The 15,200-nt window shown below is 44.6% G+C and overlaps 1 protein-coding gene across 1 annotated transcript in view; it reads right to left on the bottom strand.

Moving 5' to 3' along the window:
* SCNN1B (sodium channel epithelial 1 subunit beta) overlaps positions 1 to 15,200 on the bottom strand; it is a 55,523-nt gene that overhangs the window by 20,689 nt on the left and 19,634 nt on the right. The window contains 2 exon segments of the mRNA XM_032460876.1: positions 2,247 to 2,353; positions 2,355 to 2,566. Coding sequence (XP_032316767.1) covers positions 2,247 to 2,353; positions 2,355 to 2,558 — 311 coding nt within the window. The 5' untranslated portion in view covers positions 2,559 to 2,566.

Here is a 15,200-nt window from a genome sequence, read left to right on the forward strand (position 1 = left end):
CCACCCCCAGCACCCACCTCTCTACCCACCCACCCATTCATCCATGCATCCTTCCACCCACTCACCCACTCAGTCATTCACCAAGTATCTGGTGAGCACCTACTATGTGCCAGATCCTGTGCAAGGTACATGGGATGTTACAGCAAACACGACGGACCAGGTCTCTTTCCTTATGAAACTTACATTCCAGTGAGAAGGGATCTTAAGAGCTCATGGTTCTAGATCACTTGCCATGTGCCAGGGGCTAGGTGCTCCCTACGTCTCATTTTATTTAATCTTTGCCACAGTTCTGTGATCATCCCACACATCGATAAAGAAACTCTGGGAGTGGCTGTGATTTCCCGAGCTCACCCCACTGACGAGGGGCAGAGCGGAGATTGGAACCTGGGTTTGGTGGGCCCCAGTAGGTGTGTTTTGTGTACCCAGGGCCCTGACGTCTCCCTCCCAGGAGGGATGGAAAATGTAGAGGGGAGGGGCATGTCTGTGATCCTAAGATCCTAATTCTCCAGCAGCGATTTGGAGGACAGAAGCCAGTTTCAGGAGGGACAAGGTGGACGGGACTGCGGGGTTGTGCTCCAGTATCTTTTCCCAGCCCCTGAGGCTCCCATATCGGAAAAGGTGACCAGTCAGTCTGGTAGAAATGTGGCCCCACCAGGACCTGGGTGGGGGCCCCTGGCCTTGCACCCCAGTCACCCCACACCCGATTTACTCAAGACCCTGCCCTAGAGTGTGGTCTCCAGGGTGTGTATGTCAGCTCTGGCTGGAGGACTTCCTGCGGGAGAGGGCACTTTAACTCTGGTCCTGGTACAAAGGCGTACAGCACCCAGAGCTGACACCGGCTGTCCCCTGACCATCACATCAGCTACCCACGTGCACACAGGGAGAGGAAGATGGGGAAAGGTGGTGGGCTGTGGGGTGGGGGCTGCCATGACAGCCGAGACGGCCACAGTGGCTGAGGGGCTCGGGAAGTTCTGGGTTTGAATTCATGGGCTCTGGGTTTGAATTCTGACATGCGACTTAGTATCTGTGTGACCCTGGGCAAGTGAACCTCTCTGAGGCTCTGTTCTCTCATCTAAAAAATGGGGGGAATAAAATATTTACCCTAGAGGGCTTTTGGAAGGATTCGACGAGACGATGCTTATAAAGCACTTGGAACGCTGGCTTGGGCAGAGTGTGTTGTTACGATAATTATCAAGAGTTTTCTGGAGTAGTTTCAAGGACCCACCCAAGCAAGGAGGAGCCCTATTACTAGAAAGAAGTGACTTTCTGATAGCTGGAAATGTCATCAGGAAGTGTGAATTAGTGTCTAGGACCTTCTTTAGGCTAGAAGGTCCCTGTGTTCCCTGTGACTCAGACATGCTGGCTCTTCTTTCAGTTCAGGCACTAAGCTCTGTCTCGCCCCAGGGCTTCGGCGCGTGCTGTGTCCTCCACCTGGGGCGTTCTCTTCTCTCTGTCTGGCTAACTTCTACTCATTTCTTGGGGCACTTTTCTCTGACTGACCTTCTGCCTCTCCTCAGCCCTGACTAGTTTGGGCCCCCTTGGGTGTTCCCTTCACAGGCCTTGCCATCAAGTGGTTAAACAGCTGATCTGGGGTCAGATCAGGCCTGGGTTCAAACCCCACAGTTGCTCACTGTGTGTCTCTGGGCAAGTTCCCTCACCTCTCTGAATCTCCATTTCCTGACATGTGAACTGGGGCTACCACAGTACCGCCCACTCCTAGGGTGTTGTGTGGGTTAGAATTACACGAGCTACCCAAGGAACACTCAATGCACTGCCTGGAATTTCATAAGCACTCGACATAGGGTTGCTATATATACAAATTTTTTTTAATCCCCACAATTATAATGAATTCAGTATCTATGGGGAAAAGATTAGTGTCTGTTTTCTCTGGTAGGCTGTGACAAGGGCCCTTGTTTTAGTCACTGACGTATCCCTGTGCCTAGAACAGCACCTGGCAATAGGAGGTGCTCAGTAAATACACACTGAATCAATAAATAGGCACTGATGGGCCGGAAGGCAGGGACTACCAGATATTTTTTGAGGTTCTTTTTAAACCTAGGAGGGTTACAAATTTTGAATTTGACTTGCTGCAAAGGTATAAAAGCAAAGAAGAAGACAGAGAGAAAGAGAGAGAGAGAAATGGGAAAAAAGGAAGGAAGGAAGGAAAGATGGGAGGAAGAGGGGAAAAGCAAAAAGAAAAGCAAAGCAGCCCCGCTGAGACCGGCCGGGCTCCAGGGACCACCTACTGGAAGGGGCTGGCGTTGCAGATGGTGACAGCGGGGAAGTCCATGGTCTTGAAGCCGATGGAGAGGGAGACGCTGACCTCCCAGCTCAGGTAGGTCCTGATGAAGACTGCCCCACTGCCAACAGACGATGGCGGCGAAGAGCAGGGTGATCACGAACCACATGGCCTTCTTCTTGGGCCCCTCGCAGATGATGCGCTTGGGGCCATGGGTGTTAGTGTTGTCACAGTACCACACCAGCAGTTCCTTGTACGTGTAGCCGGGGCCCTTCTGCAGCCGGTGCAGGCACTTCAGCAGGTACTTCTTCATGTGCATTGTGGCTCCTGCAGAGAGACCCCGGACAGCACCATCAGATCCGACATCGGCCTTGCGTCCGAGGATGTCCCAGCCGTGGCCAGAGCATGGGCATGGAAGATGGGCAGACCGGCCTTCTCTCTACCCGTCCCTTCCTTCCTGCCATCTATCATCCATCCTTCCAACCAACCAACCCCAAAGCATTTACTGAGTGCCGACTGTATGCCAGGCACTGAATTAGCCCCTCTGGCCTCAATGGTGAGCAAAATGGACAAAGTTTCTTCCTTCTGGGAATTTCCAGCTTATCAGATAAGTTACTTACACTCTCAACTCTTCAGATTCTCCAGGGCAAAATGGGGATACCTGGATCCAATTTTTATAGGATTGCTGACAGGCTGAAATCAGGTGAGGCATAAAAAGTGCTAAGCACAGCACCTAGCAGACTACATGCTCAGTGGACTACTCCACTGTCACTAGCTGTTGGCGCTGAGACAGATGTCCATCAAATAACCCATCAAAAATGCATAGTTACCAAGTGTGATAGGAAGGATTGGGACCCTGAGATCTCAGAGGTGGAAGAGGGTGGTGGTGAAGAATGGGGACTCTGGAGCCAAACGTCTGGCTTTGACTCTGAGCTTTTTCACTTTCCAGCTGCGTGACTTTGAGCAAATCACCTTCTCAGGACCTCAGTTTCCCCGTCTCGTAAAATGGTGGAACAACGGCCTCCACCTCTTAGGGTTGCTGTGAAGACTGATTGAATAAAAACATGTAGAGTGTGGACAAAGGTCTGGCACTTAAGTGTCAGCTACTGTTGTAACAAAAGGGAGCCCCACCAAGCCCCAGGGTCCTTGGAGAAGCTGAGTTAAGGACAGAAGAGGAGTAGGGGGGCAGGAGCAGAGGCTGAGGGGGAGGAAGCCTGGGGAGGTGAGTAGAGTTGGACCACGTGGGGCCTCAGGGGCCACGTTAAGGATTTGGGTTTCAATCCCAAGACAGCTAGAGCTGTGGAGTTAAGGACGTGTGATGCCGTCCACTCTGAGGTCTGAAAAGAGCGCCCCAGCTGCTCGGTGATGGACTGGAGTGGGGTGAGGAGCCCTGGCGGCTGGCTGCAGGTCGGTGAGGAGTGGGTAAGCTTTCTGAGACTCTGTTTCCCATCCGCATGAGCAGACAGGGTTCTTGTGGTGCTCACAGAGCCTGGAGCATGATGGCTTCTCAGGAAATACCTCTTTCCTCCTTCCTTCTTCCCAGGAACCTTCTGTAGGAGGACCCCAGCTCTTTCCTGGGGTCCCAGTTGGCCAAAGGCCACCTCCTTCATGAAGCTGTCCTGACTCCCTGGCTGAAATGACCCCTGATCTTCTCTGAGAGCCTCTGCCTTTCTGGGGGCCCTGTGGTGGGCAGGGCAGTACCTGCTTCCCAGCACCCTCTCCCCTTGCTCAGATGTTTCCTCAGGTGAACCCCTCCCCCAGTCTCAGCTGCTGTGAGTGTCCAGGCAGACTACCACCCCTAGCTCAAGGTGGGGTCTCATGACCCCAGTTTGGACCACTGGGACTCAATTCCATTACTTTATGCTGGAATAACTGAGGAAGAGACCTCCCTGTTAGCTAAGACTACTAAGCTGGTGGTATTTGGCATCACAGATGGGGAGACTGCCTAAGAAGGCCAACACAGAGGAAAGCAGAGGCAAAAGATGGAGAGAGAGATTTCTGATGATATCATTTGAACACCTGGATCCAGCCATTCCTGAAGCCATTTATTTCCAGACTCATCAGACATGAGAACCAATAAATTATCCTCCTTACTTATGCTGATTCAGACTGGATGTCTGTCATTTGCAACCAACAGAAAATAAATTCACCTTGTTCTACTCTGTGTCATAGTTTCTTGTCCTGTGGCTTCTCACTCCCATGAGATCATAAGCTCCCTGAGGGTAGCAGCTCTGAATTCCCAACAAGCCTAGCACAGTGCCTGGAACTCCACCGAACAGCAAAATGAATGCCAGACCTTCATGTTTAAAGAGAGATCTTAAACATACCCAGGCACCTCCACTCCTGACCTAATTTTCTGACCCAGTAACATCCCTCAGCTTCCTTGCCAAAATATTAGAAGCTTTAACCCTCTAACTCCACTGCCTCTGCTTTCTGATGGAAATCGAGCTTCAAGTGCCTGTCCAGACCATCATGGCTATAGGACAGACATTCACAGACTAACCCAAACCCCACCTTTCCCCAGAGGATTCATTCCCTGCTCTGGGATAATAAAGTAATAATAATTACAATAAAAACAACTACAAGAGCAACATCGAAGCACAAGTGTTTACCTTGATCTAGCCACTAACAGGACTTCATATGTCATTTAATTCTTACCCATTATTATCCACAACCTTAAACTTGGAAAGGACCGGGGCTTCACCCGTCTTGCGTAGTCCAGCAGCCCAAGGTCCAAGAGATGAAGAACGCATTTCAGGCTCCAATAAATAGTCGGGGTAGAAACAGACCAAGGGCCTCTTTGATATCTACCCTCTTCTATTCTCATTTAATCACTCCGATTCAGTCAAGAAGAAAGTCTCAGGTCCTTAATTTCTGTCTGAGCCCCGCTTATCTCCCAGTTTAACAATGAAGCCTCAGGCTCAGAGCCGCGTCATGCAATAGTAACTGGTGGGAATCAACAATCTTCTGTTTTCACTGGCTTTATTTTTTAGAGGGATCTTCTATTTATGGCAAGAGATACTACTGACTTTTGCTTTAGGTTCATAAATACACTTAGGTAAAAAAAAAAAGAGAGAGCGAGAGAGAGAAAGACTTAAAGAAAAATACTGAGTAAACCATAGTGTTACACGCAACAAGAATTGTGACCACAGGGAGCAAATAACCGTTTATTGAGAACTGCTTACCTCCTACAAGTCTGGTCCCTTGGACCATGAGCCAAGTAAAAATCAATAAATGCTATAAACAAGTTTATGTTGTTCCTGTCAGGTTTCACTGCCAAGGTGATAGACGGTCTGTGTTTGGAATGTATACACAGCTTGTGTAGAAAGGTTTGAATCAGCTTACAGCTTAAACCAACCCAAACAAGCCAAGTGGAGATTGAGTCCAGGTATGGACGCAGGCAGAGTGGATACCGTCATGCTTCAGAGAGTCCCAGATCACTATCTACACTTTGGCCCGGAACTCATGGTAAACATTCCTGGCAGCCAATGCAAAAACAATTGATGCTGTGTACAACGGTTTCTGTTTTCTTAGAAAAGAAAACATCTGCTCACTTTCAGAGACAAACTGTTCCGGAGATCGGACTCCGTGTCCTGGGGGCACAGTAACTGGGTGCCCAGTTTGTGTCTCTACTCATTATTTTGACAAAAGACACATCAGTGCTATTAACACGGTCAGTTCTTCTGAACCTTCTGCATGAGGGGTTGCAAATGGATGAGCCAAGAGCTGTACTGGGTTTGCAAAAGTTTTTGTTGTTGTTGTTGTTGTTTTGTGTGTTAGCACAGGATTTTTAAAAAGATAATTTCCTTTTGTAAATAACAACTTTATTGAGATACAATTCACATACTATATGACTCATCCATTTAAAGGATAGATTCAGAGGATTTTAGCGTATTCATGGACTTGTTCAATCATTACCAACATACACTTTATTTCTTTAAAATTTTTTTTTAATTTCTAATTTTGAGGGGAGGTAATTAGGTTTATTTGCAGATTTATTTATTTATTTAATGACAGTACTGGGGATTGAACCCAGGACCTTGTGCATGCTAAGCACACACTCTACCACTGAGCAATACCTTCCCCCCACCATATACTTTAAAATGTTTTCATCTTCCCCCAAAAAACTGAACCCATCACCAGTCACTCCTCACTCCTTCCTCTCCCCTCCCCCCACCCCAGGCAACCTTTATTTTTTGTCTCTATAGATTGTCTGTTCTGGACAGCTCGTATAAACAGAGCTGTATATTATGCATTATATACATTTTGTGGCTGGTCTTTCACTTAGCATGTGTTCAAGGTTCATAACGTTGTACCATGTATCAGTACTTTATTTCTTTTCATTGCCAAATAATATTCCATATTATGGATATATCACTTCTTTTTTTTTAATTCATTCATCAGCTGATGGACATTTGGATTGTTTCCACTTTTTGGCTGTTTTGAATAACACTGCTATGAACAATCACGTACACGTTTTTGTGCGGACAAACGTTTTCACTGCTCTTGGGTATGTACCTAAGCGTGGATATACCAACTGGATCATACGGCAATTCACGTTTAATCTTTTGAAGGACTGCCAGACTGTTTTCCAAAATAGCTGCACTGTTTCACAACTCCACCAGCAGTGCATGAAGATTCCAGTTTCTCTACAACGTAACACTTGTTATTATCCATTTAAAAAATTACGACAGCCACCCTTGTAGGCGTGAAGTGGCATCTTACTCTGGTTTTGGTTTGCATTTCCCTTATAGCTAATGATGCTAAGCACCTTTTCACGTGCTTATGGGCCATTATATCCATTATATGCTCGATGTATCTTCTTTTGAGAAATATCTATTCAGACCATTTACTTATTATTTAACTGGGTTATTTGGCTTTTTATTATTAAGTTGTAAGAGTTATTTATATATTCTACTCACAAGTCCGTTTTCAGACACAGGGTGTGCAAAAATGTTCTCCCATTCTGTGGGCTATCTTTTCATTTTCTCTCTCTCTCTTTTTTTTTTTTTTTTTTGACATTTTAATGTAATTTATTTGAATTGCTTCCAGAATCTTTTCATTTTCCTGATGTATCCTCTGAAGCACAAAAGGTTTTAGATTTTGTTGGTGCCTAACTTGTCTATATTTCTTTTGTTGCTTATGCTTTGGTGTCATAGCTAAGAATTCACTGCCTAATCCAAAGTCATAAAGGTTTATTCCTATGACTTACTCTTAGAGTTTCATAGTTTTAGCTCTTACATGTGGGTCTTTGATCCAGTTTGAATTAATTTTTGCATATGGTGTGAAGTGGGGATTCAATTTCATTCTTTTGCATGAGAATAACCACCTGTTCCAACACCAAGACTGTTTTTTCCCCTTTTTAATTGTCTTGGTGCCTTTAGTGGCTTTAAAATGTTTTTTTAATTTAAAGAAACCCTAAATAAATGGAGAGATGTAGTATGTTCGTGGATCAGAAGATTTAATATTAAGATGTCCATTCACCTCAAATCAAGCTCTAGAGTTAATTCAATCTCAATCAGAATCCCAGCAATTTTTTGCAGAAATTGACAAGCTAATTCTAAACATTATCTGGAAAAGTAGAAGAACAAAGATAGAAAAAAAAATCTTTTGGAAAAGAAGAACAAAGTAGAAAGACATACATATAGGATCTGATATCAATACTTACTATAAGGTACAATAATCAGAACAGTGTGCTATTCGTGTGATAACAGACATATTAATCAATGGGACAGAATAGAGTCCAGAAAGAGCCTTACAAAGGACCTCAGGTAATTCACACAGAAAGGACTGTCTTTTCAACAAAACATGTTGGAACAATAGATCTGGATATAAGAAAAAGGAATCTCAACTCCTACTTCACACTAGATACAAAAATTAACTTGAAATGAATCAGAGACCTAAGCACAAGAGCTAAAACTATAAAACATCCGGAAGAAAGTCCAGGAGAAAATCTGTGCAATCCTGAGGTGGGCAAAGATCTTTCAGATAGAACACTGAAATCAGACATCATAAAAGAAAAAAAAAAACAAAAAACCCTTATACATTGTACTTCATTAAAATGAAATCTTATGCTCTTCAAACCACACTGTGGAATCTGTGTGCAGAATGTATAAAGAATCCTTACAAGTCAATAATAAGCTAAACAACCCAATCAAAAAAAAAAAAAAGGCAAAAGATTAAAAAAAAAAAACTACTTCGTAAAAGAAGATATATGAATAGCTCAAAAGCACGTGAAAAGATGCCAGCATTGTTAGTCATTCGGGAAATGCAAATCAAAAACCACAATGAGACACCTTTCCCACCCACGGAGGACTGACAGTATCTAGTGTTAGTGACAATGTGGAGCAATTAAAACTCCCCCATGTGACTGGTTGGAATGCAAAATACTACAGTCACTTTGGAAAACAGTTTGACAGTTTCTCATAAAGTTAAATGGACACTTATATGACCTGGCAGCTCCACTTTTATTTATCCAGAAGAACTGAAAACATACGTTCACACAAAGACTTGCACATACATATTTACAGCAGCCTTATTCATTAGTAATCCCAAACTGGAAACAATCCAAGTGGCCACCAGCAGGTGGGTAAATAAACAAATTGTAGTATATCTATATAATGGAATCCTCTTCAGCAATAAAATGAACAACTATTGATACGTGCAACAACATGAATGGATATAAAGAAGCCATTATGTGGAGTGAAAGAAGCTAGACATGAAAACATACATACTATGTGTATACTACGTGTTTCCCTTTATATGAAGCCCTGGAAAAGATGTATCTATAGGGACAAAAAGCAGATCAGTGGTTCCCTGGGCTCGGTGTGAATAGGATTGATTAGAAAGATACATAAGGGAAACTTTTGGAGGTGATCTTGAGTGAGATGGTGTTAACTGGATGCATACATTTGTAAAAACTCATTAAATGCTATACTTGACATGGAGGCATTTTAGTGTACAAAAATTACATCTAAATAAAGTTTTAACAAAGCACTTAATTAAATCCAGTGCCATCTCAAAATTATGCAAGTTCACATTTTAAAAAAAAATCTTGATTTTTTTCAACTTTTGAAAAATCAGAAAGGTCTGATGATTGTTCCCACATGGCAGCATTCTCCTGGAACTGACTAGCAACTGTCCCTCTAAGATGGAGCCTGTGTGCCCTGGTTCACCCCGATTCTCCCCATTCCTTATCTTCTTAGCCCACTTCACTCATTTTTGAACTCCCTGCTTTGGGGTATGTGGACATCTGACTTTGTGATTCCTGTAAATTGCAGGTCAGATGCTTTCATTAAAATCCCCTGTACTTATTTTTGCAGCAAAACTTCAATTATCCAAGGTTATCAGGGAATAAGGGTTCTGGGAAGCTGGATTTTTATAGGTAATTGAAGGTTAACCTGAAAATGGATTGACTCTGGTTATTGAAAAATCTTTCATGTTTCTGCCCCTGCTAGGGCCGCCCCAGAACATGACTGACTCTTTGTTCTTGAGCACCTGGCCAGGTCAGAGCCATCGATGCGGCTCGCTATTCCAGGCTGGAGACGGTGGGGGCAGAGTTTTGAAGTCGGCACATCAGAATCTCTTCAGGGGCCAGGACATACCCGGGACACCATTTCTATTTATAAATGCAAATATGTGCATTCCGAACACCCAGATTTTGGACTCTAAATACCATTCCTGATGAAAAGGAACCAGGGCGTCTTAGAGAAACGGCTGATACCAGTTTTGGTGCCGGAAATTTACAAGATGAGGCTGGGATGTCTCACCCTATCAGAAAGCAAAAGAAGGTATCAAAGATGCCTGGAGTCGGTCCTTCCTTGAAGGGATGCTCACTGGCAGAGACGGGACAATTTGAGCATCTGTCTTTAAAAAGCATGCAATTAATTGAAACATATTAAATGCATAAAAAATCCATGAGTTCATAGTAATACTGAAAAAAGAGGGGAGTAAGTAGAATATTAATGTTAATAATAAGTAAGTATCATTAATAAATGGGTCCCATTCAGGTTGTTGTACCTGAATTTTGGGCATTAGCAGCTATTATGCTCAATAAACTTATTAATTTATTGCAAGGAACTATAAATTTTGAAATCCAGCCTGTTTCTGTATGGCCCTCAGGCTCAGAATGGTTTTTATGTTTTTAAAGAGTTATTAAAAAAAGAATATGAGAAGTTTGTGGCCCACAAAGCTTAAACTATTAACTCTCCGGTCCTCCTCAGATTTACTGTGTCTTATATGTTTGCACTGAATAAAAAGAAATCCTTAAAAATGGGTTTTCATATAAGTATTTGTACATTTGATTTGTTATTTGCCCCCCCAAATACCTGCTAATTCAGTCCCAAATATCAATCATTGGCATACCACCTTCACAATTTTTGCCAAATCTCTATAGCACTGGTATGTTTTATTCACTTAATATATCGTATCACCTCAACTTACTCTCTTTGCTTACAAAATTCAACCTCATCCTAAGCAATGTTATGCCTGTGAATAAATTTGATGTGCTATGCCATTTTTTCTTAGTACATACTAAGATAATTTCACAGTTTAAAAAAGGGTTCCTCTTAAAAGAGGAAATTAAAATAATCATCCGGATGACCCTTGAGGAAATGCTCTGTTCATTGTTTTCCACCCAGTTGAAGGACAGCATCTCTATCAAGTGTTTCCTCCTGGGTCCTCATGTCAGCCCTTCAAGTATGTTGAGTATTTCAGCCATAATTATGCCCATTTCACAGAGACGGTAACACAGAGGGACTCACTCATGGTCACAGTGAGTCAGGCAAATCTGGAAATAGAAACCAGGTCACCTGGCTTCCAGCCACCTCTCACTGACACGCTTGATGGAAAAACCTGACCTCTTGCTCCTGCTTTGGTGGGTGGTGGGGAAATCTGCAGTGTGGCAACGGCCATCACCTCCTTTGCCCAAGGCTGCAGCTCCTAGAGCTCTAGCCAAATGCAGAGGGACTGATAAAAGTAAGAAGAAAAGTGGCTCCCAGGGCAGCAGGGGGAGGGGCAAAACAGGGGAAGGGGCTTAAAAGGTACAAACTACTAGGTATAAAATAGATAAAATACAGAATGTAATGTACAGCCAATATTTTATAATAGCTTTATATGGAGTTTAAGCCATAAAAATACTGAATTACTATGTTGTACACCTGAACCTAATTTAATAATGTAATTAACTATTCTTCAATTAAAAAAAAAAAGTGGCTTGCTCCAGCCCTCCAGGAGAGGAGACAAAATGGTCTTCTTTGAGCTGATCAGAGATGGAGAATGCTGCCACAAAGTGAGAGAAAAGAAAGGGCAGAACCATATACAGAGCTGGTGTGCATTTGTGTAAAAAAAAAAAGAAAAGGAAACAGAAGCATAGAGACATTTCGTTGTGTGTGGGTAGCCTATCTCCAAGGGGCTGCACAAGACATCTGGGGGCATCCCGGGGAAGGAGATGCGTGAAAATAAGTTACTTCCTTTGCGTCTTTTGTATTTTGGACCGTATCAATGGTTAATCTACTCATTTATTCAGTCAGGAAATACTTATTAGGCACCTGCTGTATACTCAGCACTGTTCTAGGCGTTTGAGCATCCATCAGTAAACAAACAGTAAAGAAATCCCTGACTTTGTGTAGCCTACCTGATCCCAGGAGACAGAAAAATATATATTTAAAACTCCATTTATAAATTTATGCTGATTCGAGTTAAGTTAAAAAAAAATTCTGAATAGCAGCCATCAGATTCACAAAGATTAAAATGTTTTGTAATACCAACTATTGGCCGAACACACCTTTACATGCTGGGGGGTTTAGGTTGGTGCAGTCACTGGAGAGTAACGTGGCAGTCTCTGTTGCATTTAAAATGTGACAGCCACGACCCAACAGTTAGTTCCACGTCTTGCGCACGTGTCCATACGTGCTTGCTTGCACGCATGTGTGCATAGGAAGGCTGGTGATTGCAACACCGTAAATACCCTCAAAACTGGAAACAACCTCACCGGCCAGAACGAAAAGGCTGCTGGGGAGGGGTGGGGGTGGATGGGGTGCAAACTGCTCACCCCAAGCACTATGGGAGCAGAGCAAGGAAGAACAGGCTTAGTGTGGAATCTGGCTGCAGAAAAAGGCTGGACTGGAGCCGTCCCGACAGGTGTGCCTGGAGTGAGTGCTTCAGGTGAGCCAAGGGGCTGATGCTCTTGGCCTCTGGGTGGCGGGGCTGGGCTCGAGCACCCACCTCCCCACCGCCATTGGGCACAAGCCGCCTTGCCCTTTTACCTCGAAGCTTGATACACACATGCTCATTCTCTATCCTCTGTGATGTGAGAGATTGGAAGGCACTGGTTTAGAAGCGCTATCATGTTCATTCCAGCCCTGAAATGCTAAGAATTTACGGCACTGTCAGGCTGAGGTTATGTCTGAGTTCTCTGTGGTTGGGGTTATGGGTGGGTTACTTTGCTCTCTCTCTCTGGGGTCAAGGCAGTGACCACACTCCCTCGATCTACAGAGATGTCCTTTGGGGTCACTGCCCCACATTTTGGGGTGGTGTCTGGGGTGCTGGGAAAGGAAGGGGGCCCATTAGGCACTGAACATGGCCCGGAAGGAACGAGAACAGAGTGGTGACCCTGACAGAGCCAACGTGGGGGTCACAGCCTGTGGGGCACAGACTGCCGTCATCACCACCCGAGCACCACGCCAGGCTCCATCCTGCCTACCTGCCAGCTTGAAGTGGCTCTGCTGTGCCAGTCTGGCTGGTCCTGGGATGAAAGATGAGTAATCATGTCAGATAAGTGCTCAGAGCTGCTGAAGAACACTGGCCACACCTTGCAGGGAGCACGACCAGGGTCCTTGGAAAACACGGTCTTGTGAACAGATGTGGAGCCATAACTGAGGTATTTCCTCCCTCGAGCCAGCTCCATGGAGGCCTGGAGCACAGGAGATCTCATTGCTCAGAACTCAGCACACCATGCAACCTCACCCCCCAGGGACCACTTGAAAAGCAGGTGGCAGGATTCAAAAGAGAGGCATTTGGGAGGAAACGCTTTGTCAACGCCTCATGGCCAACTGATGCTCTTGGTGGTAACGAGGAGTCTGTGGCCCCAAGAGTGGCTACTTTCACCTACTTTTCCCTCCAACCAGCTGGGGACCGAGAGCGATTATACAGGTTGGGTGGGTCTCTTCAAGTTGGAGGAGTGCAGGAAAGAAGCTGAAATCCAGCCCATGCTCTGTATGCCCAGTCGTGGACCCCCAGGGGCTGTGTCCACACAGAGGGGCTCCTTTTTCTCATTTGAAAGCAGGCGTCTTATGGGGGTGGTCCTGCCTAGCATCAGCTTCTGGTCGGAGCCATATTCACCAACATCTGGCTGAGCTGGGCCATATTTTCCAAAGAAGAGTCTCCTATGCCTTGGCTGGAATGTGGGGTGAATTTCCCCCAACACAGGAAAAAATCCAACAAAGACAGAGTTTTCAAGAAAGGCTTACCCACAACTCCCTGGGCAGGGGAGCAGCTCAGGACTTACGTGCTAGAGCCAAGCTCTGGGTTTGAATCCAGGTGTGCTGTGCACACTTAGGGAAGCTACATGGTCTCTCTGTGCCTCCATTGCCTCATCTGAATACTGGGGACAATATTACACCTACCTCTGAGGGTGCTTAGAACAATGCCTGGTTTACAACAACATACGCGCATCAGCTCTTACTAGCTTTTTTTTGAGGGCCTATGCAACTGGCGGAATAAGATTGTTTTCCAAATACAAAAAGAAAACTGCAGTGTTTAAAATGAACGAAACAGAAAAATGTCTGCACACAGATGCCAAGCAGACAAATGCCTCTCAACTCTTAGGTGGTGAAGTGCAAAGGACAAGGAAATTCTCTCTCTCTTTTTTTTTTTTTTTTTGATGCTGAAAGAAATAAAGATCACAAAAGGATGAAGAACCTCAGTCTGCACTTTTCCTTAAGCTTTGGTACACCCTGAGGGCACAGACCCGGGGACAGCTTCCTGGTGACGCTCCACCACCCACTTCTTAAGAGTCACATTTACCAGCTCCTGCCAAGAGCTTAGAGTCAAAAGCCTGGCACCATTTTACTTTTTTTTAAAGACCCACACATACAACATAGGAGCATCAACAATAGTACAAGGAGATCCCTTGTACCCCTTCAGATGCCAACCTGATAATCCAACGTGTAAAGAAAATCTCAAATACACAGATCTGTTGAAAAATCCCACTGCAAAAATAAACACTCAAGTCAGGATGGTGAAACCAGAGCCCACAGTTCAGAGGCATTTACCACAATCTTGCAGGACAGGACTTCCATGTTTAAAAGTGGCCGGACCAGACCAGCTTCCAGGTTTCAGGAACTCAAGTGATGCGTTATTGCTGCCTGCTTATTTTGAGCACCTTCTGGGTTCTAGATCCAACTAACACTGGAAGGATGAAGAAGCTCCAAGAAGCTGCCTCTGAAGACAGAGGCCTCTTGCGGCAAAAGTGCGTCAAGGATTGGCGCTGAAGATGCTGGCTGTCTTTCTGTTTTCAGGGACTAACTGTTCCGATGAATGAAAGCCAATCTGAGTGCCCCCTTCATGATCTGGGCTGCACCTGGGTACCATTTATACTCTCATCAACTTAATATCTTTCTTTACATTGGCTCACTCTTCTTTTCACTTAAATACCTATGTTAGCTTTGTCCTAAGCAAGAATGTTCCTCAAATCACAGGTTTGTTGTTACTAATTATATATGTTTCGATTACACCTCAACATAAATAATTACTGGTGAGATGAAAGACATTTGTCTGCACATCACCTAAAAACCATCTACACACACCACACTACAAAGGGAGACAGATTCAGCAAAGATCATCCCTTGTCTCATAAACGCACCAGATAAGATAAAATGCCTTGCTACTTGGACCTCAAAGACAACCCGCTGTCCTGACCCCACGGCCCCCAGCTGCTGTAGACATTAGGGTTCTTACAAAA

Source organism: Camelus ferus, chromosome 18 (assembly GCF_009834535.1).
Source record: "Camelus ferus isolate YT-003-E chromosome 18, BCGSAC_Cfer_1.0, whole genome shotgun sequence".
NCBI lineage: Eukaryota > Metazoa > Chordata > Mammalia > Artiodactyla > Camelidae > Camelus > Camelus ferus.